Source organism: Pseudophryne corroboree, chromosome 2 (genome assembly GCF_028390025.1).
Source record: "Pseudophryne corroboree isolate aPseCor3 chromosome 2, aPseCor3.hap2, whole genome shotgun sequence".
NCBI classification, from domain to species: domain Eukaryota; kingdom Metazoa; phylum Chordata; class Amphibia; order Anura; family Myobatrachidae; genus Pseudophryne; species Pseudophryne corroboree.
In genome coordinates this window covers 210354347-210366914 of record NC_086445.1, presented here as the reverse complement: position 1 = coordinate 210366914, position 12568 = coordinate 210354347, and the positions used below count along the sequence as shown (strand labels likewise).

Genomic DNA, 12568 nt, shown 5'->3' with positions numbered 1-12568 from the left:
CGCAGGCTGTGTTAAAAAAATTTCCCCTACCACAAAATTCCCCTATGCAAAATACCCCGTGACCAGTTTTAAAACGTTGGATACCGCGAGTATCGGGCGCGTACATAATCACGGTAATCCAAAACGGGTTGCAACTTGAAAGGTCCACGTAATTTGGTCCGGGCAAAGCCCAGTGGCCAATTGAATATGCCCCTGTGTGTTTCTGTGGGTTAGTGACCAACTAAAGTTTGGGTTCTCAAACTCGGTCCTCAGGACCCCACACAGTGCATGTTTTGTAGGTCTCCTCACAGAATCACCAGTGAAATAATTAGCTCCACCTGTGGACCTTTTACAATGTGTCAGTGAGTAATTAATACACCTGTGCACCTGCTGGGTTACCTACAAAACATGCACTGTGTGGGGTCCTGAGGACCGAGTTTGAGAACCTGTGAACTAAACTAATGTGTACATTGTCATCAATAGCCGTGGCCATATTCTATTTTTTTTTTCTATGTTTCTTTTTTAAGTAACACTTTTTTCAGATGGAACATGATCCTGCAGTATAAGATGAGGACTATTCATATGAAAGAGACTCAGACAAGAGTAAAAATAAATTACTGTAGAAAACTGAGCACTATATATATATATATATCGAGTAAATTAATGAGAAGCCACGTATATTACGCTTCATTTCACATATGGATGAAAGAATTGAAACTGTCGTAAGATATTTGCTGGGGTTAAAATTCTTTATTAGCAATTTGTTATTCTTATTCAATAATATACATTCTATATATATTATTTATTGTTGTTGTTTGCAGAATTCTTTACAGGGAGAAAGGTGTGATACATTTAGACGTTCTGAAAAAAGAAGAAAAAAATATTTTTAGAACACATTTCCATTTATTACACTCTGACAACAGGTGACAGATATATCATGGGCACTGGCAGTGCCGTAACAGGGCTTACTAGCACACTGGGCCGGCATACACCCCTCTTCTACGGTATGTCATTATGTCATGTGGGAGGGGCGGGGCTGCTAGTGGTCTATTTCATGCTGCAGCAGGATATGTCTGGTGGCGGCGCTTTGGCAGAAAATTAAGGCTGCAGGGTGCCATTGCAGGTATCCTGGTAGCTAGATGTAGGGACAAAGGGACAACAATGGTGCCGTCCACATTGCCCTGCGCTGTATACTGTGACATGGCACCGCTTGCACACCTCTAGTTATTGTCCTGTCCACTTGTATAAAAGTAGTGTAGACACAATTTGAATTTTAGACATTGAAATATTATTGGCTTTAATAAGCTATAAAAAAATAAGTCTAAATAAATGCACAATTTGCTTATGACTACAGTCAAGGACGTAGCTATCATAGGTGCAGGAGATGCGGCTGCTATGGGGCCTGAGTTGTCTCTGGGGCCCGAACCTTCCGCTGTACCCAGCTGCTGAGCCCCGACGCTGGCACCTTTTTTTTACATTACAAGAAGTGTGCTGTGGAGTGATTTGTGCATGCGCACTGGAGATGTCTCCTGGAACAAGGGGTGGGTGCAATAGACTCTGGCATTATGCGCATTATGCCAGAGTCTACTTGCTGCCGGAGAGGAGGGGGCCAGCAACAGAGCTTGCACATGGGCCCCCTCTTCTCTTAGAACGCCCCTGGTACAGTTGGTAATGTATAGAATTATAACATAGCGATAGTGATTTTGTACAGTAACAGGATGATTCAAGTAATATCTAGTAACAAATAATATATAGCCCTGCATTATCAAAGCTTGTTGCTGTTTGTGTTGCTAATGTTTTTTGCACCCAATTTGTGGGCGTTGCTTTAAACTTTAAAGCAACTCCCACAAATTGGGTGCAAAAAACATTAGAAAAGTTTAAAGTTTAAAGCATTAGTGAAACTGTCACTCGGGCTGATTCAGGTCGCATTGTAAACGCGATGCAACCGGAATTTTTGAGAGTGCCCCACTGTGCACATGCGCCGGTCCTGTCATGCATGTGCGCAAGCAGTTAATGCGATTGGATCGCATTAATTGCCAATGCCACTGCCTGATTTACAGGCAGAGGGGTCTGTGGGGTGGGCGGGGGGTGGCGACAGAGCGTTTTCTGGGCATCAACGGGAAAATGGGGGCATGTCGGCTGTGTTTTTGGTGTGGCTGCGTGTCGTCATATATAGCCGCTCCGATTGAGGGAATGGCGGCGGGATCCACAGTTTCTTGTGACCACGCTGTAATTACGACACAATTGCAATTACAGCATGATTGTAATGGGTGGGCAGTGTGTAGCATGCTGGGCGGCTTTGCCCTGCGATGGGCGGCCCCCAGCATGTGATTGCAAGGATTGCAGATTCTGCTAAAGAGCAGAATCTGCAATCCTTACTGAATAAGGTCCTCAGTCCCGAATAGCCGGACATGGTGCGAAATAACAAGTGCATTGGCACAGGTTTATAAGATCCGCAGCCACTGCCAGCATTAAGTAGACAATAGAGTCATCCTCACATTTTTTAGTTGCTTGCAAAAAATATACTAGTACTTGCAGTGGCACTACAACCAGTTGGGAAGTTGCCCATAGCAACCAATCAGCTCTAGCTATCAATTATCTAGCACAGCCTATAAAATGAGGTTAGACGTTTATTGACTGCTATGGGCAAATTCTCTACTTTCTCTTTCTCGAATGTTTGATACATCTCCCCCACTGAATGCAATTAAAAACACTATAAAGATACTATTTTACACCTGTGACATCCTACAGCACTTTACTTCCCTGTGATATACGTTCTAGTTATATGTTCCAGTTATGCCACATACTGTATATCACTTCCCTGTGATATACGTATCAGTTACGTCACAGTTTCCAGTACTATATAGGTGGTGCAATAACTGCTGGTTATATTTTGACATGTAGGCACCAGGGTGTGACTAACAACCCAGGCGAGCTTAGGCACAGAGGAATAACCACTCCCCACTGTCCATAGGGAACAATGTTAAATGTGCATGTGTGCAAGGCATGCACTTAAGTTGATTGGGTAACGAACACATAGTGCAGAACCACCCCCTGTGGTATTGTGGGGTGGTCTTCAGTATGCCGGCGGTCGGGCTCCCGGCGACCAGCATACCGGCGCCGGGAGCCCGACAGCCAGCATACCGACACTTATTCTCCCTCGTGGGGGTCCACGACCCCCCTGTAGGGAGAATAACATAGTGTGGCGCGTGTAGCGCAGCGAGCCCGCAAGGGGCTCATTTGCGCTCGCCACACTGTCGGTAAGCCGGCGGCCGGCCTCCCGGCGCCGGTATGCTGGTCGCCGGGAGGCCGGCCGCCGGCAGATCGTAGTGAACCCGGTATTGTGTGTTGGAGTAAAATAAAAAAAAGAGGACTGTGAGTCCTGAGTGTGTACATCTTCTGTGACATTGTGAAGTGAGGAACTGCTGTAACCATTTTGTATGCGGATTCGCCCTCTGCCAACTACCATACATGGCCGGATCAATGATCAGTGACCACTTGGGGTCAACCAACACCAGTCAGGAGGTGTGGCATCAGTGTGTTTACACATACACAACAGTAAGTGGTATTCAAGTGCTGGTGGTAGGAGCCTGAACAGAAACATGGGGGCAGATGTATTAACCTGGAGAAGGCATAAGGAAGTGATAAACCAGTGATATGTGCGAGGTGATAAAGGCAGCAGCCAATCAGATCTTAACTGTTAATTTACATATTGGAGCTGATTGGCTGGTGCCTTTATCACCTTGCACATATCACTGGTTTATCACTTCCTTATGCCTTCTCCAGGTTAATACATCTGCCCCATGGTTCTATGTGCCAAGTGGTAGGATTAGCAAACATACTATATATTTGGTGCAATAATAGCTGGTTATATTTACATTATAGCATAAGAAGTAAACCACTGTTGGGGGTTATTCAGGTTTGTTATTAAACCCAAAAAGTTAACAGTTGGACAAAACCATGTTGCACAGCAGGTGGGGCAGTTGTAACATGCGTATAGAGAGCAGAGCCGGATTAACGTGGTGCCCAGGGTGTCAGTACCCCGGGCCCCCGTCTTAAGGGGCCCCCCGGCCGGAGCTCTGCACCGCTCTACAGGTTGCCGGAGCAGGAGGGATCCACGCTGTGCAAGCGGCATCCTCCCCTTTCCTCTCAGGCAGCACGGTCAGGTACTGAGTCAAGCAATCTCCAGCCTTCGCTGCTGCCAGGAGAGATGCTGCTGGCGGCAGAGGCTGGAAATTGCTTGACTCAGTCCCCGACCGTGCTGCCCGAGAGAAGAGGGGAGGAAGCCGCATGCACAGCCGCACTACTCCCCCGGCAGCGTGGATCCCTCCTGTCCCAGCAGCCTGGTGTATTCTCTTCTCCCCCCGCTGCAGCGCGGCTCCCGTTGCCTGTGACCGGGGGAGGTGAGCAGCGTGTGCAGTCTGGGGGGGGGGGGGCTGCTGTCTTGGGTACCCTGGACCCCCCGAGGGCTTAATCCGGCCCTGATAGAGAGTTATATTTGGGTGCGTTATATTGTTTCTGTGCAGGGTAAATACTGGCAGCTTATTTTTACACTGCAATTTAGATTTCAGTTTGAACACACCCCACCCGAATCTAATCTCTCTGCACATCTCACATCTGCCCCACCTGCAGTGCAACATGGTTTTGCCCAATTGCTAATTTTTTGGGATTGCTAACAAACATGAATAAGGCCACTTATCTGGAACATGCATAATTGGCCACTTACGCTGCTGATCCAGGAGGTGAAAGCAGAGACTCTGGTAAACACTGATGGTTTCTGGTAGTAGTTACATCCAAGAGAGGATCCAAAGCTGACAATACCATGAACCTGGTACACACCGCTGACAGAGCAATTGAGGGGTCCACCAGAATCACCCTAAAGAAAATACAGACAACAAAGATAATTACCATTACACACTAATACAACAGTTCAGCAATTTTACTGCTTCATCATTTTCTGTCATTACTATTTCACTTAAATGATGACCCTCTATCATTCAGATAGCATAGAGCATGATGTAATCCTTACGATCTTACCATTTATGCATCTTATATAATTTAATAGTATAGGGGACATGTTGAAAAAATAAGATTTTACTTACCGATAAATCTATTTCTCGTAGTCCGTAGTGGATGCTGGGGACTCCGTCAGGACCATGGGGAATAGCGGCTCCGCAGGAGACAGGGCACAAAAGTAAAAGCTTTAGGATCAGGAGGTGTGCACTGGCTCCTCCCCCTATGACCCTCCTCCAAGCCTCAGTTAGGATACTGTGCCCGGACAAGCGTACACAATAAGGAAGGATTTTGAATCCTGGGTAAGACTCATACCAGCCACACCAATCACACTGTACAACCTGTGATCTGAACCCAGTTAACAGCATGATAACAGCGGAGCCTCTGAAAAGATGGCTCACAACAATAATAACCTGATTTTTGTAACAATAACTATGTACAAGTATTGCAGACAATCCGCACTTGGGATGGGCGCCCAGCATCCACTACGGACTACGAGAAATAGATTTATCGGTAAGTAAAATCTTATTTTCTCTGACGTCCTAGTGGATGCTGGGGACTCCGTCAGGACCATGGGGATTATACCAAAGCTCCCAAACGGGCGGGAGAGTGCGGATGACTCTGCAGCACCGAATGAGAGAACTCCAGGTCCTCTTTAGCCAGGGTATCAAATTTGTAGAATTTTACAAACGTGTTCTCCCCCGACCACGTAGCTGCTCGGCAGAGTTGTAATGCCGAGACCCCTCGGGCAGCCGCCCAGGATGAGCCCACCTTCCTTGTGGAATGGGCCTTGACAGATTTAGGCTGTGGCAGGCCTGCCACAGAATGTGCAAGTTGAAATGTGCTACAAATCCAACGAGCAATCGTCTGCTTAGAAGCAAGAGCACCCAGTTTGTTGGGTGCATACAGGATAACAGCGAGTCAGTTTTCCTGACTCCAGCCGTCCTGGAAACCTATATTTTCAGGGCCCTGACAACATCTAGCAACTTGGAGTCCTCCAAGTCCCTAGTAGCCGCAGGTACCACAATAAGCTGGTTCAGGTGAAACGCTGACACCACCTTAGGAAGAAACTGGGGACGAGTCCGCAGCTCTGCCCTGTCCGAATGGACAATCAGATATGGCTTTTGTGAGACAAAGCCGCCAATTCTGACACTCGCCTGGCCGAGGCCAGGGCCAACAGCATGGTCACTTTTCATGTGAGATATTTCAAATCCACAGATTTGAGCGGTTTAAAATGTGATTTGAGGAATCCCAGAACTACGTTGAGATCCCACAGTGCCACTGGAGGCACAAAAAGGGGGTTGTATATGCAATACTCCCTTGACAAACTTCTGGACTTCAGGAACTGAAGCCAATTCTTTCTGGAAGAAAATTGACAGGGCCGAAATTTGAACCTTAATGGACCCCAATTTGAGGCCCATAGACACTCCTGTTTGCAGGAAATGCAGGAATCGACCGAGTTGAAATTTCTTCGTGGGGCCTTCCTGGCCTCACACCACGCAACATATTTTCGCCACATGTGGTGATAATGTTTTGCGGTCACCTCCTTCCTGGCTTTGACCAGGGTAGGAATGACCTCTTCCGGAATGCCTTTTTCCCTTAGGATCTGGCGTTCCACCGCCATGCCGTCAAACGCAGCCGCGGTAAGTCTTGGAACAGACCTGGTACTTGCTGAAGCAAGTCCCTTCTTAGCGGCAGAGGCCATGAGTCCTCTGTGAGCATTTCTTGAAGTTCCGGGTGCCACGTCCTTCTTGGCCAATCCGGAGCCACGAGTATAGTTCTTACTCCTCTACGTCTTATAATTCTCAGTACCTTGGTTATGAGAAGCAGAGGAGGGAACACATACACCGACTGGTACACCCACGGTGTTACCAGAACGTCCACAGATATTGCTTGAGGGTCTCTTGACCTGGCGCAATACCTGTCCAGTTTTTGTTCAGGCGGGACGCCATCATGTCCACCTTTGGTCTTTCCCAACGGTTCACAATCATGTGGAATACTTCCCGATGAAGTCCCCACTCTCCCCGGTGGAGGTCGTGCCTGCTGAGGAAGTCTGCTTCCCAGTTGTCCACTCCCGGAATGAACACTGCTGACAGTGCTATCACATGATTTTTCGCCCAGCGAAGAATCCTTGCAGTTTCTGCCATTGCCCTCCTGCTTCTTGTGCCGCCCTGTCTGTTTACGTGGGCGACTGCCGTGATGTTGTCCCACTGGATCAATACCGGCTGACCTTGAAGCAGAGGTCTTGCTAAGCTTAGAACATTGTAAATTGCCCTTAGCTCCAGTATATTTATGTGGAGAGAAGTCTCCAGACTTGATCACACTCCCTGGAAATTTTTTCCCTGTGTGACTGCTCCCCAGCCTCTCAGGCTGGCATCCGTGGTCACCAGGACCCAGTCCTGAATGCCGAATCTGCAGCCCTTTAGTAGATGAGCACTCTGCAGCCACCGCAGAAGAAACACCCTTGTCCTTGGAGACAGGGTTATCCGCTGATGCATCTGAAGATGCGATCCGGACCATTTTTCCAGCAGATCCCACTGAAAAGTTCTTGCGTGAAATCTACCGAATGGAATCGCTTCGTAAGAAGCCACCATTTTTCCCAGGACCCTTGTGCAATGATGCACTGACACTTTTCCTGGTTTTAGGAGGTTCCTGACTAGCTCGGATAACTCCCTGGCTTTCTTCTCCGGGAGAAACACCTTTTTCTGGACTGTGTCCAGAATCATCCCTAGGAACAGCAGACGTGTCGTCGGAAACAGCTGCGGTTTTGGAATATTTAGAATCCACCCGTGCTGTCGTAGAACTACTTGAGATAGTGCTACTCCGACCTCCAACTGTTCTCTGGACCTTGCCCCTATCAGGAGATCGTCCATTTTCTTTGAAGAAGAATCATCATTTCGGCCATTACCTTGGTAAGGACCCGGGGTGCCGTGGACAATCCAACCGGCAGCGTCTGAAACTGATAGTGACAGTTCTGTACCACGAACCTGAGGTACCCTTGGTGAGAAGGGCAAATTGGGACATGGAGGTAAGCATCCCTGATGTCCCGGGACACCATATAGTCCCCTTCTTCCTGGTTCGCTATCACTGCTCTGAGTGACTCCATCTTGATTTGAACCTTTGTATGTAAGTGTTCAACTATTTCAGATTTAGAATAGGTCTCACCGAGCCGTCTGGCTTCAGTACCACAATATAGTGTGGAATAATACCCCTTTCCTTGTTGTAGGAGGGGTACTTTGATTATCACCTGCTGGGAATACAGCTTGTGAATTGTTTCCACTACTGCCTCCCTGTCGGAGGGAGACGTTGGTAAAGCAGACTTCAGGAACCTGCGAGGGGGAGACGTCTCGAATTTCCAATCTGTACCCCTGGGATACTACTTGTAGGATCCAGGGGTCCACTTGCGAGTGAGCCCACTGCGTGCTGAAACTCTTGAGACGACCCCCCCCACCGCACCTGAGTCCGCTTGTACGGCCCCAGCGTCATGCTAAGGACTTGGCAGAAGCGGTGGAGGGCTTCTGTTTCTGGGAATGGGCTGCCTGCTGCAGTCTTCTTCCCTTTCCTCTATCCCATGGCAGATATGACTGGCCTTTTGCCCGCTTGCCCTTATGGGGACGAAAGGACTGAGGCTGAAAAGACGTTGTCTTTTTCTCCTTTATACGGCAATACTTCCATGTGCCGTTTGGAATCTGCATCACCTGACCACTGTCGTGTCCATAAACAACTTCTGGCAGATATGGACATCGCACTTACTCTTGATGCCAGAGTGCAAATATCCCTCTGTGCATCTCGCATATATAGAAATGCATCCTTTAAATGCTCTATAGTCAATAAAATACTGTCCCTGTCAAGGGTATCAATATTTTCAGTCAGGGAATCCGACCAAGCCACCCCAGCACTGCACATCCAGGCTGAGGCGATCGCTGGTCGCAGTATAACACCAGTATGTGTGTATATACTTTTTAGGATATTTTCCAGCCTCCTATCAGCTGGCTCCTTGAGGGCGGCCCTATCTGGAGACGGTATTGCCACTTGTTTTGATAAGCGTGTGAGCGCCTTATCCACCCTAAGGGGTGTTTCCCAACGCGCCCTAACTTCTGGCGGGAAAGGGTATACCGCCAATAATTTTCTATCGGGGGAAACCCACGCATCATCACACACTTCATTTAATTTATCTGATTCAGGAAAAACTACAGGTAGTTTTTTCACACTCCACATAATACCCTTTTTTGTGGTACTTGTAGTATCAGAAATATGTAACACCTCCTTCATTGCCCTTAACAAGTAACGTGTGGCCCTAAAGGAAAATACGTTTGTTTCTTCACCGTCGACACTGGAGTCAGTGTCCGTGTCTGTGTCTGTGTCGACCGACTGAGGTAAAAGGACGTTTTAACGCCCCTGACGGTGTTTGAGACGCCTGGACAGGTACTAATTGGTTTGCCGGCCGTCTCATGTCGTCAACCGACCTTGCAGCGTGTTGACATTATCACGTAATTCCTTAAATAAGCCATCCATTCCGGTGTCGACTCCCTAGAGAGTGACATCACCATTACAGGCAATTGCTCCGCCTCCTCACCAACATCGTCCTCATACATGTCGACACACACGTACCGACACACAGCACACACACAGGGAATGCTCTGATAGAGGACAGGACCCCACTAGCCCTTTGGGGAGACAGAGGGAGAGTTTGCCAGCACACACCAAAAACGCTATAATTATACAGGGACAACCTTTATATAAGTGTTTTTCCCTTATAGCATTTTAATATATATAGTCATATCGCCAAATAAGTGCCCCCCCTCTCTGTTTTAACCCTGTTTCTGTAGTGCAGTGCAGGGGAGAGCCTGGGAGCCTTCCCACCAGCATTTCTGTGAGGGAAAATGGCGCTGTGTGCTGAGGAGAATAGGCCCCGCCCCCTTTTCGGCGGGCTTCTTCTCCCGTTTTTCTGAGACCTGGCAGGGGTTAAATACATCCATATAGCCCCCAGGGGCTATATGTGATGTATTTTTAGCCAGAATAAGGTACTATCATTGCTGCCCAGGGCGCCCCCCCCAGCGCCCTGCACCCTCAGTGACCGCTGCTATGAAGTGTGCTGACAACAATGGCGCACAGCTGCAGTGCTGTGCGCTACCTTATGAAGACTGAAAAGTCTTCTGCCGCCGGTTTCTGGACCTCTTCACTTTTCGGCATCTGCAAGGGGGTCGGCGGCGCGGCTCCGGGACGAACCCCAGGGTGAGACCTGTGTTCCGACTCCCTCTGGAGCTAATGGTGTCCAGTAGCCTAAGAAGCCAATCCATCCTGCACGCAGGTGAGTTCACTTCTCTCCCCTAAGTCCCTCGATGCAGTGAGCCTGTTGCCAGCAGGACTCACTGAAAATAAAAAACCTAACAAAACTTTTACTCTAAGCAGCTCTTTAGGAGAGCCACCTAGATTGCACCCTTCTCGGCCGGGCACAAAAATCTAACTGAGGCTTGGAGGAGGGTCATAGGGGGAGGAGCCAGTGCACACCACCTGATCCTAAAGCTTTTACTTTTGTGCCCTGTCTCCTGCGGAGCCGCTATTCCCCATGGTCCTGACGGAGTCCCCAGCATCCACTAGGACGTCAGAGAAATACATATTAGTAGTTGGATTTATAAAATATATCAGACTTTATATTATGAACTGGATTATATTTATAAATTTCTAGGTCTATTAAAGGAAAATTAGTAGATTCAACTTACATTGCAGGAAGATTTGACTCCATCACCACCAGCACAGATCATAGTGGTCTTGACAGTGGAGCCCCACCAGGAACTAGTAGAGCAGGTTGCGTGGGCAACAACGGGCAGAGTGACCTGCTGGAGGATGGTGGCAGCAGCACCATTAGCTGCACAGAAAGGTAAGTTATGGAAATAATAAAAAAATGATACATAATCAGTGGCGTTACTTTTGCATTACTTTCTTTAATATTGTGGACTTTATAGAGGCAGAGATCTACATCAAAGGCTGTCCTGACTTTTTAGTTTCTCAGATTCAGCCGATTCCTTTGATGAACCTACTGAATTATACCCTTTGTTTTCTATGTAATATATATTGATTTAGAAAGTATTCTTTTTCATCATTCTCTTATTTTTTTTTGCTCTTTTGTTGTACTTATGTTTCTGACAATTTTCAATAAATATATCTTTCAAAGTAAAACATTCAACATGTCCTTTCCTAAAAAGTATACTATTGCCCTTCTGCCTTTTGCAGCGTAGTCCCTCCAATTACATACCACTATAAAATCTAGCCCATTTTACAAACAATATTGTACACAGAGAACTTACTGGAGAGTCTTCCCCAGCCTGTAACAACGCAGTTGTAGTTGTGTGCCAAGGTAACGCCACTAGCAGGCAGTGTAGCCAGTTTCACAGAACTGTTCAGGGTAGCACTGGAGGCCAGCCAGAGGATAGCAATATCATTGCTGCAAAAATATAAATATTGAGACTTTCAATAGATAAAGGAAACATTTATAATCTCAAGCACTTAGGTGACTACCATCACTAATCTGATAGGGATGGCCATCAAAGGGTCTACCATCAATAATGACATCAGTGTTTTACATCGATGGCAGGAAGCCATCAATGGTGAGCCATTGATGGTTTACACCATTGATGGCCATCACTACCAGTGCAGGCACTGGTTCTCACCTACTGGGAGATGGGACCCAGTGAGCAGTGACCAATCAGGGAAGGGGGCAGGGCTAAACTCTGTGTTTTCTGCGCCACAGGAGGAACAAAATTACCGTCTTCTCTGCCATCAATTATGGAAAACCATTGGATCACCGCCATTGAAGGCAAACCATTTATGGATGTTAACCATCTACATATGGATGTATTTTCACCATGTGCAATAATGTTCCTATTGATGTAGGAGATTTTTATCAGGCATTGCATTGTTTTAGGACCACAGATGATGTGCTATTGGGCCAATTGGTTGCAATATTGAAGTGTGTAAATGCAGCATCCAGCAAGTAGTTTTCTTAATAAATGAATATTAACATTCTGACCTTGTAGAAACCAGCAAACTTACTGCAACTTAGTAACCTGTTTTTGGAGGTGGCTAGTTCCGCTTTAAAAGCATAGTGCAAGGTAGCAACATACCGGAAAGAGAAGCTTCATTAATCCTTGTAGTCAGTAAAATTGCACATGCATCTGCCAGTGCTCACTTTGTACATTTTGCCTAGTACAGATGTTATACTATCTTTTCACATCCACTACAAAGTCTTAGTTACAGTAACTATGATAATCTTTTCCTATTATAGTTTCTTACCCAGCAGCAACATTGTTGGTATTCCAGCTGGCATGCTTCCTGATGGAAGACACGGAAATGTACTGTTCAGTGCCATCATTAGCACTGAGGCTGTGATCTCCCAGAGCCACACGGAAGGAGACTACTCTGTTGCAGAGGATGAGAAGAAGGAACACGGAATTTTCAGTGTGTATTGTCAGTAATTTTCTAAAGCATGAATCCAAATATCGTCAGCAGTTTTATAGTAGTAATGTGAGAACCACAGCACAAAACAACTTTATGTGCTAATTGCTTAAGGTACCAA

The 12568-nt window shown here is 46.9% G+C and overlaps 1 protein-coding gene across 1 annotated transcript in view; it reads right to left on the bottom strand.

Moving 5' to 3' along the window:
* Positions 1–721: 721 nt before the first annotated feature.
* LOC135050654 (chymotrypsin-like elastase family member 1) overlaps positions 722–12568 on the bottom strand; it is a 30870-nt gene continuing 19023 nt past the window's right edge. Inside the window, exons 4-8 of the mRNA XM_063957081.1 lie at positions 12286–12411; positions 11301–11437; positions 10716–10861; positions 4706–4855; positions 722–840 (exon numbers count right to left, since the gene is read on the bottom strand). Coding sequence (XP_063813151.1) covers positions 832–840; positions 4706–4855; positions 10716–10861; positions 11301–11437; positions 12286–12411 — 568 coding nt within the window. The 3' untranslated portion in view covers positions 722–831. The remainder of the gene's footprint in view (positions 841–4705; positions 4856–10715; positions 10862–11300; positions 11438–12285; positions 12412–12568) is intronic.